This window comes from Lonchura striata, chromosome 3, assembly GCF_050655825.1.
Source record: "Lonchura striata isolate lonStrDom1 chromosome 3, ASM5065582v1, whole genome shotgun sequence".
Classification (NCBI taxonomy): domain Eukaryota; kingdom Metazoa; phylum Chordata; class Aves; order Passeriformes; family Estrildidae; genus Lonchura; species Lonchura striata.
In genome coordinates, this window is record NC_140705.1 from 50,762,151 (window position 1) to 50,782,518 (window position 20,368).

Below are 20,368 nucleotides of genomic sequence, written 5' to 3' on the forward strand. Positions count from 1 at the left end.
CACTGTCCTTTGAAGGACGTTTCTAGACTGTCTGCAGAAACAGTGTCACTGCACATAAGGACAGCAAACCCTCAAAAATAACCCCAGAGACACTTGCCCAAGCACTCTCTTGGTTTTAACATATGGCAAGATGTGTCAGACAGTCTGTTTGCTGTAGATGTGTGACATACTTTTAAGGCTCTGATGACAATGGGCTGCCAAAGCACCTTTGGGCACACAGTGGTCTCAGCAGTTTCTGAGACTACATTTCTAAAAGCTGTGCAAACAAATTTGATTACAGTATTGAGTTCATCTAGGAGAGCTGCTTCATTAAAAGTAGACTTCAGAGATTTGAATGTAGACATGATGCTCGAGGAGTGAAGAATGTTGTGGCCTTTAAGAAGTTCTTTGATTTTTTGCATTTTGGTAAAGATAAAAAGATGGGTCATTTTTATGATAACAGTCCTGATGCCATAAGAAGACTCACATTGGTTTTCAGTAGGAATTTGGCACTTTCTTCTCTTAAGTATTCATAAGTTGAAAATGTCATATACTGATTTTGCTGTTACTACCTGTGCTGTAAGAGTTCCTTGAAGCCAAGGTAGAGCAGGGGACCCTCTGAAACCCTGGGAGATGGCTCAGGTGATGGCCGAGTACAGCACAGGGTGGAATGTGGTGGCTGGCAAGTGTAAACCTGGCTTCTTAGCATGTGCCAAGGGTGGTAGTAGGCAACAGCAGCTGGGTCCTTGGAGAGAAAGCTTGTAAAGATAGACTGTATAAATTATGCTTGGCAGAGAGGTTGAAATTGCTGTGCTGTGAGTGCACAGAACGATTTCACAAGAGTTGGATCTCCAGTTCTGGGATAGTTCTGCTATGTGCACTGGTAGTCCCTCAGTGCTGCAGACAGTAGTGCAGGGGCATGCCTCTTCCTTGGCAGCCTGCTGCTAATTCTCACTTGCAAGCCTCTTGCCACGGGGCATGTGGTCTCTGATAATAGCTGCCTGCTTGTCTGTGTCTATGGCATGGCCATATCACAAACTGTTCATCAGAGAAAAAAAAAGGTTAAGATCTGCTGCTGAAACAGGTTACAGTGAATGTGAAGAAAAATCTACCCACTGTGTATACATAATTAATTATTTTTTGCAGTTTGGTAATACCCCATCACATTTATTACTTTTCCAGTCAGAAGCACAGCTCACTTTACAGCTGGTCTCCATTTCTTACTGTTTTCTGGCAAGAGATTCCTTTCACTTAGAATTCATGTGATTCATGGGTTACAGGCTCATCTGTTGAAGTACAGTATGTCTGCAGAGGCAGTTGTGACTGCCACCATGCTTGTAACATAATCTACATAAATCCCCAGGAGAATCAGTGATTTGAAAGAAATTCCTACCTGCTTTTTGTGTAGGATGACCATCTGTCTGGCAAATCCCCTTGTGGAAATCAGGTACATCTGAGAAGAGCAAGACAACCTTCTGACACTTGTTTCTCCAGCAGATGTAGTTGCTTATTCTGCTGTTTTATTTTTTCAGCAGGTGCTTTTGAGATTTGCTTTTGGATCTACTTTCAGCAGCTTTGCACTGTGTACAATCGTCATTCTGACCAAGTCACCCTTTCTCTTTTTTGGCACAAATTTTTGGGGGTCCTAAATGCACCTTAGGAAGTGCTTCGGAATCTGGGCACCTTGGTTTAGTCACAGAGACTGATAATTACCCATCTTCTTTAGTTTCAGAAAGTGCTTTCAGAATATCTGAGAAACACTGAAACAAACTGGCTTTTAAGATCAAGAGGCATCTTCTATTTGAGGATCATTTGACATATATTTGTGATCCTCCATGTAAATGGTTTCCAAGATGCAGGAAAAGATAATAGATGTGTCAAAGTGGTACTTTTTAAGGATAATCCTTTTGTCTGCTGGAAATTTTTTATCTTTAAAAAGATACAGAGCATTCTGAGGCCACATTAGAATACAAATGCCGTTGGCACTCTGCTCTGAATCTGTGTTTGTATTGAGTATGCCTATTGAGTATGCCAGTGTGTCTATTGAGATCTTCTTATTCACAAATTGTCCTCAGTTTCTGTGTGACTCTCAGCTCTGCTGAGATTTCTGCAGCTTTAAGTATGTGCTCTTTTGTGCATGGTATGCAGCATGGAGCCCCTGATTTCTTTGCTGGAGAACCAGCTGTGATAATGCAAATAAACACAACCTTCTGTAGATGAATTGTATCTCCTGTAACTAAAGGTTAAGGTGTCATCCAGTGATTTATCCTTCCCAAATGGATTTGTTGGATCACTATGATACAAACATAATTTACTACCTTTTTTGTACATCGTAGCTGTGTCCTCAGAATGGTGTTTGGGGATTTACAATACTGAGCATGGTGATATATGTGTCAAATTATCAACCATCCTGTTTGATGTTTAGTTAGTGCTGACAGGAATTGTGCATTTAGCAGAATGAGGCTTCTGCAGCAATCTTTTGATAGCATTGTTTTCTTTCAAAGCTGCTGTTAATCAAAAGTTTCTGGAGAAAAGCTGCAAAACAGACCACTGATTGTATTGACTTGTGCTCTGGCCAGCCAGATGTGAATAGTGTGTGTTGTGGGTGTCATCCTCCCTGTAAATTATTGTCAAGGTGCTGCCTCCTTGATGGAAAATCCAGCAAGCTGTTACAATTTGAAGGCAAGAGGTACCTTGCTGTAAAGAACCCCTGGGTTAGGCATGCTTGACAGGATGTGAATGGATTCTTTGAGAGGAGTAAGTGATTTGTACTTTGTTATTCCCACAGGTCTAAACACATTCTCAGCACTAAAGAGGTTCTATGGATATGCAGACAGTTGTACTTTTTCAAAGTTTATTCCTATCTGGAAACACTTAATGAAACATTTCCTTCCTGCAGTTTCTGCTTTCCTTTTGTGACAGTTCTTGATTGGCTGGAATAGTTTACAATTCTTTTCTCGGCCATTTTTTTGGTGTGTGCTGTATGACCCTATGCTTCAAGTGGTGCATTGCAGATTACATCGAGGCTACTGGGTGCTTATACAGGTCCTCCTCTCTTGTCTCCAGAGGAGGCAAAATAGGTCTGTTAGCACAAAGCACCATGTCAGGCCATTTGATTGCCTACTTTTGAGCCTTTGATCCTAGTGGCACAGACCTGAAGTTGCCCTTATTGCACCCACAAAGGAGGAAGCAGAGGCAGTAGCTGGAAAGGTTGTCCTTGTTTGTTACCTGTATGGTCAAATGGGAGCTGCTGCTGCTGTGAGGAACCTGGTTGTGATCTAAGTGACTGCCATGGCTGCCTATTCTGTGTCACCTGTTGAATTAAGCTTCAAATGAAAGCCATTAATTTAGGAAGTCTGTATAACTAGGAGGAGGTTTCTCACTGAGAAGGTTCTGACATAAGCCAGGAAAACAGAAGGGGACATGCATCAGCTGCACCTGTTTACACCTCTTTCTTCCTTCCTCAGTGGTACAACTCTAGGAAACATAGGAGCTGGCTTATTGCATTGTTTGTGCATATGATCAACCAGGCAGAGACAAAATGAGGACAACACAAGGAATTTGAAAATTGTATTCCAGGACAGAGTGGCCTGCTGAAACTGCCAAACCCTCTGGCATATTCTCTCGACTTAGAAATTGAAAATGCATATCAGAATCTTCTCCTAGTGAGTTATCTGCCCTTTGTGATTTTCAGCAAGTGAAAAAATAAAGCCATTGCTTCAATACAGATATGCTATCCTCACATTTAAGTTCCCAGAAGGCTCTGACTATGTGACAAGAATTTCATGGATATTGCATAACAGTTTGTGCATAATGTTTAATGCAATCTCAGTTTTATGAAATATGGATAATATTGGAGACATTTTGAATAGTAGTTTAGATTTATACTTTCTTTTTAAGGTGAAGACGAGGGACATTTTTAGTGCTCTTCAATGACATTGGAAGAGTTGAGATTGTTACTATTAAAAATGAATAAAGTCCATAGAAGTGGAAAAGAGAAAAATATATTGCACAGATGGATTATGGGCAAATCATAAATATTTCAAGCATTTCTGGAGGTTAGAAATTCTGTGTCTTTATTTGAATAGCAAAGCTATCTCAGCACACTTCCTCCAAACTTACTCTGTCCAAGGTGTGTTGCTCCTTGGTGTAGAAGGTTGGAACTCAACTGACAGGATGCAGTTTTGAATAATCTTTCTTCTTGTTAAAGGTTTATTATTAAGATGAAGGCATTTGGGAAGAAAAATGTATTGGATGATTAGATGCATGTGCTGCATATGTTAAGAATTGGTTTAAATTCTTACATAAATTGGTATGTATTTGTTTTGTAACACACAGGACAGCTTTCCAGCTCGGTTTGGAGGAATACATTTCGTCAATCAGCCGTGGTATATCCATGCCCTCTACACAGTTATCCGGCCCTTCCTAAAGGAGAAAACACGAAAAAGGGTATTCTAATTAATTGTCCATTTCCTGGCAGTTGTCATCAGCAGATGCATCATACTCTAATAACGTAGATTAACATGAGATATCAGCTTGCTGTTGGTGGAAAATGTTAAAATATATCTCTGTTGCAAAGGGTACCTTCAACTGTTTTAAAAACTTATACAATGTTATCCTTAAAGGACACAGTCAAACAGTGCACTTAAATGAATTTTAAAATGTAAGTGTATGCTTGCTTCTGGGAGTTATATAAAAAAATACTGCCAACATTACAGTTTCTATTAAGATTGTATTCAATTCAGTTCTATTTAATTTCTGCTAAAATTATTTGTGTCTTTCTTTTAAAAACAGATTTAGTGGCTACAAAGTCCTTTCCTAGTGTGCTTTCCTTGACATTAGCATGAGCTAAAATACCCAGCTGGCATCTAGTAATATTAGTTTGCAAATACTAAGTTGAATGAAAACCAATAAAAGGGAATTTGTGTGCATGCATCTGTGTATAAGCATGAGCAGACTCTGAGATGTTGCTGAATTTGTACCATTTGCATCAGTGCAATTAAATTAGAGCTTGGTGGTGATAGCGTATAGAATGATATTATTTCTGTAACAGGAAATTTGTCATCCAGGAAAACACAATCAACATCATGTACAATGGCACTACAAAGAACATGGTGATTTTTTTTTAATGGAATCAGCTCCCTTAGCAGCTCTGTATTTTTTCTCCTCAAACACTCTGCAGGGCCACAATCATCCTTGGTGTTGAACTATTTTTTACTGACAGATTATGCTTGAGAGGCCTCTGGTATTTACAGATTTTGAACTATAGATCACAAATCCTTTTATGTAATATCTGTTATAAATATGCAAACGAAGCCCCATTTTGCAGGATTCAGTTGCACTCTGTTGACTGCAGTTTCCTCAAAGAACATTGTAGTGCCAGATATGTCTGAGGCCTTTTGAACTCAAGTGCCGCATATGCATAACTAGGGAGTAAAGTGCAGCTCATGGGAGGGTTACAGCATTAAAAATAAGTGACAAGGCATTTGAACATGGAGGCTTATCAGTTAGCATCTAAATTTTTATTTAGACACCTGAATCAATGGCTTATATTTTCAGAAATGCTGACTTTTTACAACTGTTTTTTGTCAATACCAAATGCCTATAAAAAGTAGTCAGGTGGTTAAATATTGATTTACCATTCTAAACTTAGTGTCAAAATGTGAAAGTTATGAGCAGCACATAAAATTTAAAATCAGCTTTAAAAAAAATTATTAGATGCAGAAAAAATGATTGGGAAAAAAACTCCTCAAACCCAAGATAATTATCTTCAGGTTTTTTTTTTTTTGGTCAGGCTTATTGTTTATCTATTGGTTTTATCCTGAATTATTATGTATTTATTTAATTTGTCATGTAGATTTGCAAGTGATAGTTTTATTCAGATAAATGCAGTACTAGGCATATATAAAAACAACTGCTAAGAAGTGAAACACTTAGCTGTAAAGGCACTATGAAGCAAATAACTTTTGCCATTAATAAATGTTCTTTCAAAAGGATAAATTATTTTCTGAGATAGAAGAAAATCACTGGTTTTGCACAGTCATACTAACTTTCCTGGGTCTACAGCTGACTGGAAGGTGGTCTGAAGTAAGCAATAAAAGACAAGCATATATTTGGTCTTTGTCTTTCTGCCTTTTGAATTAAACTCTTATAAATCATACTAAGGGTATAGCTGCCCAGAGGAGCCCCTGCAAGGTGAAGTGGAACATGAATGATCTCTGAGGGGAAACACTAAAGTTAAACATAAACATAAATACAAGTATTTGTATCATGCCATACTAATATACAGATATATACATATAAATTATATATGAATATCAGTCTACCAAAACATTGATGGAAAATATCAAATAGTCCATCAGATATTCCCTCGGTGTTGTCACAGGGATTATTTTACTGTTATTACTTACTTCATGTATTGTCAGGTATAAATGGCAGTTACTGGTATGACTAGATTAAGGAAGAAAATATTTCCAGCACTGTTATCATTACACTGCATAATTTATCTTATTTATAGAACTCATGGCTGTATGCTGAAAGTCAATATATATTCCTTGTTGTATATGGTGAATATTAATTTTATTTATTGGTTATAATCTTAATTTTTTCACTTAATTCACAGAATTAGGGAGAGCAATTGACAACAGATTAACAAGGCAGTTTGTCTGTCTAATATTCTGTCCATCTAGTGACCAGACACCAGTTCTTACCCTCCCTATATCCCTTTCCTTGCACATATTTTAAGTTATTTATGCTTTAATCACTTTGGAGATTTATGAACATAGTATGACTATGTTTAAGGCAGAGGTGATGTGTGCCTTCCTCTGTTAGCCCAACACAACTGGAATGTTTAAATTGTACAATATCCTCCTAATAATGATGATGCCATTTGGGCTTTGATGTTTTTTGGTGATACCAAATATTTTTACCTGCATGTGTACATACAGATATTCCTACATGGTAACAACCTCAACAGCCTGCATCAGCTCATACACCCTGAGATCCTGCCTTCAGAGTTTGGAGGAATGTTGCCCCCCTATGACATGGGGACGTGGGCAAGAACACTGCTTGACCATGAATACGATGATGACAGTGAATGCAATGCGGACTCCTACAACACTCCAGCAAAAGATATAGAAAAGGACCTCTCTCCCAAATCCATGAAAAGGTGAGTTAAAGGCATTGTTGTCTTCTATTATTGCCATAAGATTAACATTTGCCTTCTTCCTCCTTTATGAAGCTGCATGTAGTTCAGTCTATTATATAGGAAGAGAGTTTTTTTTTTTTTTTTACCCTTTCTTAAAAAGATCAGTGTTGATGAGAGATCATGCTGTGATTATTACACATGTGAGTTGTGAACTCAGTGCAGCTGATTATTTCTGTGGTGCCATATAGGTGGTGTACACAGCACTGTCTTTAGAATAAGCTGCTATCTCACCTCAGCCTACAGTACTTATTAGAGAAACAGTGCTAGCTGGAGTGAGCCTCCATGCAGAGGGTAAATTTGGGCCAATTATCTTTCTGGGTAGTGATGTTAGCTCTTAACCTTCCTCTATGTCATAGCCCCCTGCCTGGTATCCACCAGTAGGTAGGTAGGTGCCAGGATATTTATGGCATCTGAGCCATCAATCACAGTGACTGCATGCCTGAGAAAATATGAGGAGAACCAGGACCAAAATCAGTGCCAATTGTTATATTCAAGTCTGGTAAACATTCTGGCATTCTGATAGTCTTCTTTTTGAGAAGTTATAGTGTAATTGCTTGCTGCATTTTACCATTCAAAATATAGGAAAAGCTTAGTTACTTCTCCAGTAGCAATGGAAGTAGTGAGGTCATTAGCTTAGAAGGGGTGAACCTGATCCAAGTTTGCCAGGGCAGTAGGAGAGAAAAGGGTAAAGATTACAACTGTGATAGAAAAGGTAGAAGAAAGGGCAGCAGAAAGGGCAGCAAAAGTCAGAGTGCATCTTATAAGAGACAGGCCTAGCAATGGATCAGAAAAGAACAAACAAGGCAGAAACCAATATATAAAGTCATTAAAACTAAGTTAGGATGTGCTAGGCTGAGAATCCAGTTTCAGGAGACAGCATGTGATGCGGAAGGTAAACTCTGGAAACAGATCAAACAGCATAAAATATTTTCAGATTTCTCAGCCAGGAAGATGATTTTGGCTGGAAAAGATTGCCTAGACTGAGAAGGCAGTGTGGTTTAAAAGGGAAATATTTTTGTGGAAACAGAGGAGAAAACATAAGATTGCTATAGGAAATAAAAAAGGAAAAAAAAACAATGAAATAAGGATTTTGTGTTGAAAAAACTTCCACTTTATTGAAAGTAGGAAATAGCAAGAAACTGGATAGGAATGAGCTAGGATAAGAAGTTAAAAAGGGTTCTGAAACTATATATCAGGGCTGTGGGAATGGCTACAAACCTGGTCTCAAATTCCCAGTGAGGGAGCTTTGGCCATAAATTCCCAGAGCCTCCAAAATCCCCAGTGCCCAGATATATGAAGCTAGAATTGTGTAACTAACACAATTAATGGAGAAAATGGGACAGAGAAAAAGAGCCAGGGGAGGGGAAAGGTGAGCAATGCACTTATGTATGATTTGCATATAATACAAGAATTATGAGACAATAGAGAAGCTGTCTTAGACACAAGGATGGAATTAATGACCTGAAATGCAGAAGTCTTTCTGCTGTAAAATGATGTTGTGAGAGTAAATAACTTAATCCAAGAGTGCAACAAAATAAAATATGAGAAGTCCTGTGACAAGCAGGAGCAGCCTGCTTGGAGCAGAGTTTTCCAGATTGTCCTGGGCAAGCACATTATTTAGTGGAAAAACAGTGAGTTGACCAGATTCATGATTTTTTCTCAAATAATTTTTATTCTAATTTAACTTGTTCTTGAAAACTCTTTTCATAGAGTATTACATTTCAGTGTAAGCTTCAAATTGATATTCTTTCAGTCTGGGTGAACTAACTGGGTAGGAGACCTAGTGCAGAAAATAAACATGTTGAAATCTGTACCTATATAATATTATACTAAAATTTCTTCACCTTCAATGCATTCCTTCTCAGCATGCCTCCAGCATCTGCTGGAATCCTTGCTCCTTGCTGCTGGACATAAAAAATACTAAGTAGACTTACTGTGCTAGTACTAAGACTGACAGAAAGTCCCAAGACTTCAATGTACTAAGTGCACAGACTCTGTTAAAACACAAATAGAAAAGTTATGATAAAAGAGATAAACTCTATTTTATTAAAAATTAAATTTAACCTGTATTCAGCAACTGATGGGTTGTTTCTCTCAGTTTCAACCCACAGTCTTTATGATATGTTTCTGCATAAGATTTTTAACATATAAAACTCCATGACTAAGGCGATAAAAAGTGCTTAGCTTAGAAAAAATTTCACAAGCATCTAGCAGCTCTCCAACAATATCTTATTTAACTTGGCTTGCCCTTTTAAAAGCAGACTACTTCCTGAAAGAATATTTTTAAAACCAAACTGCTACTGAGAATTCATTCCTTTCTTACCCCCCCGTTTCTTTTTGCCCCCACTGACATTCCTGCATCCCCCTCTCACCTACCCAGCAGGACAGGTGCCTGTGTTGAGAAACTTTGCAGAGGAGCTGTGGTTTTGTTCCTCACCTCTGCAATGGGGCTTCGTGGTATAACTCTGTCCCACTGTGTTTTCTCAGAATGCATTCAGTAATGTCTGTAAATTTATCTGGGAGTTGAAGGCAGAAGAAAAGGAGCTAGAGACTTAAACAAATATTTTTCCTTTCACATACCTTAATTTGTGAATTTCTGCTGAATGGGATGAAGCATGACAGTAAATTTCTATTTAAAACTGAGGTTAAACTATTTCTCCTTCTTATTTAAGGCATTTGGGCATCTGAGATCACAAACTATAGATCAAGATTTGGGCAGTTTGATTTTCACACCTGCCTTGGCATTGGGGGTTTTGAAGGCCCTGGGAATTTTTGACCAAAGCTTCCTCACTGGGAACTGGGGGCCAGGTTTGCAGCAATTCCAGCTCCCCTTCAGTTTTCCCCAGATGAGAACTGGAAACCCTGTCTGCTCAGTCATTGGCAGCTAAGGAAATGGCTCAGTTTTAGCACTTACATCCAGTTGGAAAACCTTTGAAGTTAATTTTCTTCCACAGCAATTTCTATCATGATGAACTGGATTTTCCATGAGTGCAGCTTCCCACCAGCAAATTTTCTATCAGCTTTGCACTGGCACGGTACCTTGTGAAGATTTTTAAAAAGCATTTTTAATCCTCTGGTTTAGTTTTCTGCCTGAGGAACTGACTAGTGTTCAGGATAAGTATTATTGTACACTCTTAATTTAAAAAGTTTAAATTATGCTTATCACAAGAGACTGATCATATTTTTAAAGCTAATTTTCTTCATTTTAGTGTTAATATGAGAATGGGATAAATATTACTAGAAAATATCCTTATGTCCAAAGTTTTCACCTAGTCTTTAAATCAGATGGTTTTTTTCTTGTGTTTTTGTAAGTTTTCTTTAGATTATTTTGAGAAGGACCTCATCAGCTTCATTCATTGGTTTCACTGAAGGATGCCAGCTTATAAGAGGGGGAATTGACTCCATATGCTTATCTTAGGAAAGGTTAGAATTTGTAAAGGTTTTTCTCTGCACTGTAGACCTCTAAATGGGCAAATCTGTATCAATGCTGCAAGCACAGTGTGCTTCCAATGATCAAAAATAAATGCCTGCATTGTAGAGATGTACAAATGCTCTTTAGTCATATCAAATCACCTTTACAGAAGGAAAGAGAAGTAGGCATTTCCTGCGTGAGATTTTTCTCACTAAAGGAAACATCTAACCAGGGCTGCACTTACTGTACCCCAGAAGTAACTGCTTTTGGATGAGTTGAGCCATGGCTGATGTGAGACCCCATCTTAACATTTCAGGCTTTGTTTTTAATGGAACATTTTGATTTTCCTGGAGACTCAGTTTTCCTCTTTGTCTGTCACATATGACTGTTGCAGGGCAGTGGTATCATGTTATGCTTCTGGGCTGAATCAGAGAATCTGGAGAAATTTTACAATCATCACTGAATTTCCCCTGCCCTGTTCAGTTGAGCTGAAAAGGGAGTTTGAATACATTTGTCTACTGCTTCAGAAATCCTGCTAACCATGGCACTATTCCTAGGTTTGACTTAGGATCTCTCACTGTTGAATTAAGATGCTATTCAGAAAAGGAGCAACTTGTGCTTCCAGCTAACACATCCTGCTAATTGCAGTGTGTGGTAAGCCAGCTGGGTGGCTGAACTGTACCTTCTTTGCCAGCCCATTGCTATATAACCCTCTGGAGAGACAGTCAGTGCTTAAGTCACTACAGAGGACAGCTTAGTTTGTGCTTGTGTGGAGGATACTCCCTGCTTCACAATTTCACTGAAGAGAGCATCCACTTTATTCCACCTTTAGCTCCCATGTTTACAGATCAGCAGTGAACCCTTTAAAGCCCTGTTATCCCTCCATGAGGGTATTTCTTGATGATTTGCAATGATCAGATGCTTGGGTAATGCTGTACCCTTATTTTTAAACCCTGACAGAAATTAAAATAAACTGAAGAAAGCTGAGGTTTACCCTCATTTGTCTTGATCTAGAAATGTCAAATAAACATGTTGTCCCTCTGCAGGTCTCAGTCAGTTGTGGATCCTGGGGTGCTGAAACGCATGGATAAGAATGAGGAAGAAAACATGCAGCCTTTGCTTTCACTTGACTAACAGTTTTTGAGCATTGGACATGAACTGAGGTGGAAGGCACTGCCTCTCAGCAGCAAGCAAATCATTGGGAAAGAGTGTAACAACTGGAATCCTATTTACTCATGTTAATGTAGCATATTGGCAGCAGGTGTTACTATTCTGCCTGAATTCTGGAAGCCCTTTGGTGAAAAAGAAGTGGAGAAAAAAACAAAATTAAATAAAAAAGAAAACTAATCAATAATTTATTCTGTAAGTGCCAACTTGTTTGTAAATACAATATAATCCTCCAATTTTACTTTGTAAATTATGGTAAACAAGTGCTATGGAAATGAGTGACTATTAAATATGTCAGTGAAGTACACCATTAAAAAGAGAAGAAAATGTGTGTGTTCTCACATGCACACACACACATACACAGAGAGAAACATACTGAACAAAGAAAAATGTCAAAGCAAATTAAGTGTTGTCCTTCCCATGGGAAGCCAACTAGTATGTTGACTACTGGATTTTTTTCTGCAATGATCACATAGTGTGCTAAGATAATGATGGAATATAAGTACTTGGGAGATGATGTAATCAATGCAATGTTTTCTAACTGTGGGAATTGGTTTCTCAAATAATACTGATTGCTAATTAGCATAAACAATGTGCATTGTGAGAAAGATCACAGGTGAACTGGAACCAGCTCTTGGATAGCTTTGTCATTTAGCTGTATGGTTCTCTGAGGTTTCTTCCCTAACTTTTCATTTACACAAGTAACCTGGCTAGGTACCATAATCTGTAATGTGGGACATATTGGAGCTACTTCTCTTGCATTTTAGGTGCACATCAAGAATTTTTCCAGAACTCTGTTCTCCCTTGGAGTGAGACATTAGTCCTCTAACTACAGTGGAATAACCAGTATCTGAAAATAAAGCCTGGCAGCAGAGGTTAGTCACTGAATCCTGTGCACTGGGAGACTGGATACATATATATATATATATATTTTTACCAATCTCTGACAAGCATACAAGGTGACATTGTTAGATAAGTATATTTCATTGAAGGTTTATACAAGAAATCATACCTATTCAATGTACTTAGATATATTATAGATTGTATATTGAGACACTGTTATTATTAATATAGTAAAACTTTCCACAGATCAACAGCATCCCATTCCAAGCAAAGATGAATAAGATTAAGTTTTAGTCAAGCATCTCAGCCTATAGTTTAGGACACCTTTGTTTTGGTTGTAGTGTAATTGTATATACACTACTGAACATGTGCCATAATAAAGAAATACATTTTACCTCAAAAGGGTAACAGGTTTCACTAGGGATTGGATGGATCAGCTGCAACATGGGCCTGTGCCATCTCTGTGTGCTGGCTGATGTGTGCGCAGCCTGTGGTGTGCTGAGGCGAGAATGTAATTTCTTATTAGGATTTAAATCGACAGTCAGAGTGGGAGGACACACAGGGTGCCCAGCAAGACATCTGAATAATTAGAGGTATTTTAAGAGCATGTTCAGGCAGTGCAGGGATTAGTTAAGAAAACACTGACCACACTGGAAGTGACAGTTCACGGCAACCTGCCTCACGAGTGCTAGAATTCAAAACATTTCTTCCATCACTCCAGTGATCGGTGAAGTTTCCAAGTTACTGGTTGTAGGTCACCTCTTCTCATCCAGGATGATTACAGCTGTAAGATTTGGTAGGCTGAGACGGGTTAAGAGCAGAGAGTGAAAATTTGAAAGTCTGTTGTCTCAAGTTTAGCTGTAACTCCTGTGGTGGCAGCTTCAACATTTCTCAGGACTGAGACGACCCTGACTCTTCCAGCATCACCTTGATTAGCCCAGACAACACGCAGATAAAGATTTTCTACTTTACAGGTCATTAGCAACACTGATAAATAGTGTATGCCCTAATATGCCATCAACTTGCAGGAACTTGTCTGAACAACTCATTGCCTTTCTGCTTTCCTAATTCTGTTTTCATGGTATGTGTTAGGAAATGCAAAGAGCAAAGATAATGAGCCTGAACTTCTTACCAGACAAGTTGTAAGTAGTAGAATGTCCTAATACTACTTCTTCAGTTTGAGAGACTTGAAAAAATGATCAGTTCTTATATACAATTTTATTCAGTTTTATTTTCACATTCCTTGTAAAATCATGCTGTATAAGTGAGATGTGTCTCCAGTATTCGCATAAGTGCCATTTTTGAATGTATGTTATATATTTCCACACTTCTGGTTAGTAGACTAGTATATTACCATGGTTATGATTTAAAAATTCTTAGCAGATAAAACTAAAGCATCAGTAGAAATTTTCTCCTTATAAGGGCTTCAGGATTTAGTCAGTATTCCACATTTATACAAGCTGTGACGCAGTGGTGATCAAAATCTTCATGGATCCTTTTATATAGTGGGGCAGACCATTGTAAGACAGCAGAATGCTGATTTCAGAGTGCACCACCTGTCTAATCACAAAATGCAAATCTGTTCCACTGTATGAAGCTTAAAATTTGTTTTGAAGCTTATAAATTTTTGTTTGAAAATCCTTTATTTGTGCACTTAACTGTAATTTATGTAATATTTTCTGGTGTCTGATTTTTTGATGTTTGAATTTTAAGGTAACGAGTATGAATACATTTTTTCCAGAAAGTGAAAGTAGGATATATTATAATTTTGTGTAACTTGGACCTCATCTTTCAGCAAGAACAAAATTGCTTTTTCAATAAGATCCTCTCTCTTGAAGAGTTGTGCTACAGATCTTCTTGGCTGCAGCTTTTATTTCACTGAATCAAGTTCTGACAGTGGTAATTGCAGTTGTGACATTGAAAAAGAATATGGAAATGGGTAAGAGAAATAAATATACTTTACCTGCTCTCACTATTCTTTGAAGGCATTTCTCTTTTACATATCAGAGTACATAAAGGGTTCCATCTTTCTTATAGAAAATCTTTATAGGTAGTTCAATTTTTATTAGATGAATTTGGACTGAAAACTTTTTCCAATCTTTATTATCATAGGAATTGCTGTCTAATTTTTATAGCAGAATTGAAGTGCTAAAAACAGAATGCACATGCTTGGGAGGAACTCCTCTTAATTTCTTACCTTTCTTGTGTATTGGGTAGAATAAAACCTTGTTGTAATTATGCATGCTGATATGCATATAAAAATATCCTGCAATATAAGGAACTTAGTGGAGAAACTGGATATACCTGTCCAACTACATAAAAAAAAGAAAATTTATAAAAAAAGTTTAAAAATTGATAGTTTTGGGCCTTTGATAAGATCTAAAAACATCCCATTACATGATGACTTTTCCAAGACACAAATGCTTAAAAATATTTCAAAAGTTGTGGAAACTTCCATGACCAAAACCTCCTTGTAATCAGAGATGTCAATAGACTCTTGGTTTTATAGCGACAGGTAATCAGACCCACTAAGCTCCAACAAATACACAGACTCCCTCCCAATAGTTATTAGTTGTAAAATAGTTTGAGATGTCTTTACAGAAATGTAAATTTACTGTATAGCATATTTAAGAAGATGTTTTGCACTCTACAAACATGCTATGCCTAGTCACAAACTGAAAACAGAATTAAAGGAAAGAGGAATAAAAGGGACCTCAAGAGGCCACTGATATGTGGAGGAGCAAATTCACTTTAATGTCGCTCTCAAATGTTTTAGCTCAGTACCTTGCATGGAATGCTCTTTGTATTATTTAATCACAGACACAGCCAAGCTTAAGCACATTACCTGATAAAATTGTAACCTTACAATATTTTGTTCATGCCTTTTGTTATTTTCCTGTTCCGTTCGGGAAATTAAAATTTGTCAAGCATCATAAGAACTACCATTTAGCATTACTTGGAAAACACTTTGCAATAAGCTTTGATCATATCCCTGTTATTATATTGTTTCTGTTATGATTATTGATGTATGTATTTGTCAAGTTTTTTGATAAAGTCATGTTTGAAAGAGCATGCAAGAGAGAAAAACCCAAAATCAATCAGGCTTCAGGATTTTATTTGGAATATTAAAATGGGATTTTAAGGGGAATTTGGATTTTTTAATCTTTAATTGCATCTGGGGAATGTCCTGCTGAGCTATTAGCAGTTGTTGGGTTCCAAGAAAAATTTGGAAGATAAATATCAATGTGAAAGACAACAGCAAAAGTCTCAAAGGATTGTACTGAAAAAAAACACTTAATCACATGGCTAGCTGGATCAGGTCCCTCTAAAGAAGGGTATTTTGTGGCCTGTGAATGTATACTTCTGGTGCTGAGAATAGTTCTTTTGTCCACAAACTTCAAAACAGTCTATGAAACTGAGAAAATAATAGTTATCCCATTTCGCAGGTAGTAAAACAGGAACACAGCAAGTTAGAGACATATCTCAATGGAAGATATTTTTCTATATGGAAAAGATGACACTTTGATCACTCAGTCTGATTTTAACAGGAGAAAAATTAATGTGTCTCTATGTTATGTAAGAAGGTCTTATTGTTGATTCACTTGTGTCTACTTTCTTTAGAACATTTTACCATGAGACCTTTGCAAACCGGGGTGATCTGCTTTCCTGTAGAGTTAAATTTGAGTGTACATTTAACCATTTCTGCTGAGAAAATGGCAAAAAGGGTGTATGTCCCTCAAATGAAATGCCTTTCTTCCCTTCTGATTGTTGGGAAAAAAGTAGTCTAATCCAAAGACTCCCCCAAAAGGAAATTTGCCCCGTAATGAATTCTGTTAGGGACAAACCAAGATACTTATCTTCCATTAACTATACAAGGAACTTCAACATTTTGTTTAGAGGCATGCTTAGGTGACCTTAAATGAAAGTGTAAACCAGGTAGATAGAATTCCATGTCCTGTATTGCCTTGTAACTTTGAATGACCCTGTGTGAAAAGTCTGTATTTAGCAGATTGACTTGGACACTCCCTTCAGTCTGCACTTCAGCTTTCAGTTGTGTAGGATTTTTTTCCTATCAGCTTTTGGGATCTTACTTTGTTTCCTTCATAAGTCTCTGTTGGCACAAAATGACACTGACCCCTGTTGGATTGCACAATTTGTGAAGTAGTTTTTTTGTTAAAAAATAACAACTGGGCAGTTGTGAACCTGGCAGTGCTGGGCAGTGGTGAAATTGAAACGAGTGAGAAGTTCCCACTCTTTTGTCAGTCCTCCTCTGGTCTTTTTTGTGTGTAAACTGCTTTGATTGATAAAAGACATGTTAACACTTGCTTGATATGAATTCAAAAATAGAGAAAAAGGAAATTTCTGCAGTGAGTTAAAAATCTGAATTGATCAGCTATTGGTGTGGAATCCAAAGCTGGGGGGAGGAAGCACTGCACACAGGTGAAATAGAAAGACCTCCAAAGGAAGATGCTGATAATTCATTATGGTACACATTTTGTTAAAATGTGGCCAAAATATTTTGTCTGCAGAGACTGTGGTCAGCCAGATCTTTTCTCTCTGAACCAGTGGCTCACAGTAAGTCCTCTCAAATAAAGATATGACAGAGGTTCCTCTTGCAGAGAATTCACTTCCAGAGAATTGACGTATCTGTCAATTTGCAGTAGACAAATGGCGGGAGTTAATTAGGAATTTTATTTTATATGGAAATGCAGCTGTGATTCCTTAAAGAGGCTGTCACATCATCAGCAACAAACAGCAGTGCCTAAAGGCAGGCATCTCAAATCAGGTCCCTTGGTTAATAAAAATTTAAGAGTAGAAAACGTCAAGGGGAGAGATAATAGAAGATGATAAAACACAATAATTAAAAAATCAAAACAGAAAGAAGCAAGCTTGCAGTGGAAAGCTGTATGAATGGCAAAAGTGATGTGATAGAATTTGCATTAACACTTCCAAGAAATTAATCAGTAGCCTGAGTCCCCCCCTACATTATGAGCAGAGTTTCCATTTTTCACATAGTCTACCGTGTATGGCCATGATGGAGTTTCCCAAGTCTTTAGAAAATTAGTTGCCATGTAAAATGGTAGGTGCTTTAAAGGGTCAGAACATGACAACGAAGCCTCACCTGTAGATGGGTCCCAGGAATATGAGAAATGCTGTGTCCTGCCTGGGTGAAGAAGTTGTGGAAGGAGAGAATGAAAGGAGCCCTACAGCTGTAAGGAAAGGTGGCAGGCTTGGGAGGAAGCAACATTAGGGATTTGGAGTGAACTGGTTAACCATTTTAATTATGAGGGAGGCTTTCACCTGCTCAGTAATATTATAGAGGACTTAGAAACCCCATGATGCATCTGTCATCAGGAAGGAGAGATAACATGTTTCTCACTTTCCCACACAAACTCAGTTTTAATATATTTAAACCTAATGCATATGCTAAACCTGAAGTGCCTCTACTGCTGCTGTTTCCACAGTAGCTCCCAGGATGTTTGTATCATGTAGCATGCAGGAGCTGGAAGGGTAGAGCCCCTCTACCTGTCCATAAGAAGAGAAGGGAGTGATGTATTCTGCAAAACCCTGCTGCAGAGAAAATTATGTGGGAGAATTGAGCCCTTGCTTGAGTTACTGCCTGCCTTGCCCTGACATCAGTATCAGAACTTACTCTGTGGAAAGCTGTGAGTGGAAGTGGTGTGGGAATCTCCCCTGCCAACCTCGGTGTCTTGTGCTAATTATGCAGCCTTCGAGCTGTAGCTGGGTGATCCGTGTTCTGTGTCTTTAAACAGTGCTGCTGCTGGTGTTAATTGCAGCCATTAGTCACTCTGAGCAGAGATGATTTAAAGGAAACCGACAATTTTAAGCATTACACTTAATGCCTAAGATTATTAAATTGGTGATTGTTACAAGTAATACATAAGATTATGATAACTTAAAGACTACCAGGGTTTGGTTGCATTGTATCCTTGATGGGACGTAGTGTATAATTACTTTCCTTTAAGTATGGTTGTCCCTGAGGTTCACGTACATCTTTGATGCTGCAATGGTAGAAGGAATTAAATAGTAGAAAATGTCATTTTAAAGCTATCAATATATTCAGAGGGGCACATTTAGATTACTTGACACTATTAAGAAAAATTGTTTTGCCGTTTGCAGTTCAACTTGAGAATAATGGCTCTTTTAAATTATTGGCTTTTCTATCTCTTTCACCCTATGGATTGCTGTGTGAAATATGGAATGTTCTGCAAAACATTCCCAGCTTTTCATCCCTTCTCCTACCCTCTTGAGTTCAACAGTGTCCTGTCTCGGTGTGTACTTTATTCTATTGATAACTGAAGAAAACTGTAAAAAAACCCGAACACACTGACAATCTGCAGAGCAGATCTTGAGGACTGGTATTTTAAATGTCCCTTCTATAAATCTCTGGTTAACAGGGTGAGATGGCAAATGATACCAAGGCCAACCACATTATAAAGGAATACAAAAAGAAAGAGTCTGGCTATAAGTATAGATGAAACAACTCTTGTGATTAAGATGTTACCTTCCCTGACTGTTAGTTGCCACTGTTCACATAAGAACTACTGCCCCAACGTTTAATCAATAACATATTATGGAGGTACTCGTGTCCCAGTGAAGGCTGTGCAAAAATCATGGTAACTCTGTTGATTCTGCACTTATGCAAATACAAAAACACTTTCATAATCTATTAATACAGCTCTGTTATGAGAATAATGATTAACAGCTAGTCATGGTGACATCTAAAATTGCAGATTGGCAATCTGTGCCTTAAGGCTCTTGTGATCTGTAGTACTTGCATAGCAGTAACTACAGAATGATGTCCTTTTTGCATGCAGCAATCTACTTTGGAGCCTTATGGAAAATATTATAGCACCATATCAAAATTCAAAATTAAATTACAGGAGTAATTTACAAACAATGCTTGTATCCTCAGGATAAAATTTGTTTGTTTCTCAGTTTAGTATTGTTAGGACTCAGGGGGTCTGAGATTTGTAAAGCCAGGACAAGTTTATTAATCATGTTCTTTCTCTGTAAAGTTTCAATAACTATTCTCTTTTCACAAATTGTTGTCAGTTTGAATTTTATTCTTGGACCTAGTGAAATGGTTAATTTTGGTCTGTTGTGTTCTAGCCTAAAGTCTGAATATAAAGCAACTTTGTGAAACATCACTCTTTATATTGTATATTTAAATATCATCAGTTCTCTGTGATCAATGGGCTGCTTTGGAGAGTGCTACTACTTTTAATCATCATTGGTTATTGAGGAAGAACGACATTCTGTTAAATAAAATATGACCAAATGAAAATTAAAATACATATATATTTTCGTGTTTGTACATGGGAGTATTTGTCTGGCTTCCTCGTGCTAAAACATACATGGAAGACATACTTTAACTGGATGAACCGCATTTTTTTTACCAGGGTATTGAAAGAAAAATAGTAAGTGGTATGTCAGCATGAAAGTCTGGTAACACTAAATGTCTCTTTTCACCCATCAGTAAGTTTTAGAGAGTTAACATATTTCACATTTACAATTCCATTTTGAAATGCCACTTGGAAGTCTCTCATGTCACAGGTGAAGATCACATAGAGATGCAACACAAGAAAAGCTGGTTTTCTCCCAGGATAATTCCTACTCTCCTGCCTCTAAGCTTCATCTGTAGTGTGTTCCCTAGCTCCATCTCATGTTCATTGACTTTTCTTTTGGTGCCACATCAGGGAGAAGTGGTATTAGCTCTTCACAGAGATGTCCCATTC

The 20,368-nt window shown here is 37.7% G+C and overlaps 1 protein-coding gene across 1 annotated transcript in view; it reads left to right on the forward strand.

The window, feature by feature from the left end:
- The window catches only part of CLVS2 (clavesin 2), a 56,036-nt gene extending 36,089 nt beyond the window's left edge, over positions 1-19,947 (forward strand). The window contains exons 3-5 of the mRNA XM_021547125.4: positions 4,318-4,428; positions 6,927-7,147; positions 11,645-19,947. Of these exons, the coding sequence (XP_021402800.1) occupies positions 4,318-4,428; positions 6,927-7,147; positions 11,645-11,732 (420 nt within the window). The 3' untranslated portion in view covers positions 11,733-19,947. The remainder of the gene's footprint in view (positions 1-4,317; positions 4,429-6,926; positions 7,148-11,644) is intronic.
- Positions 19,948-20,368: the final 421 nt, after the last annotated feature.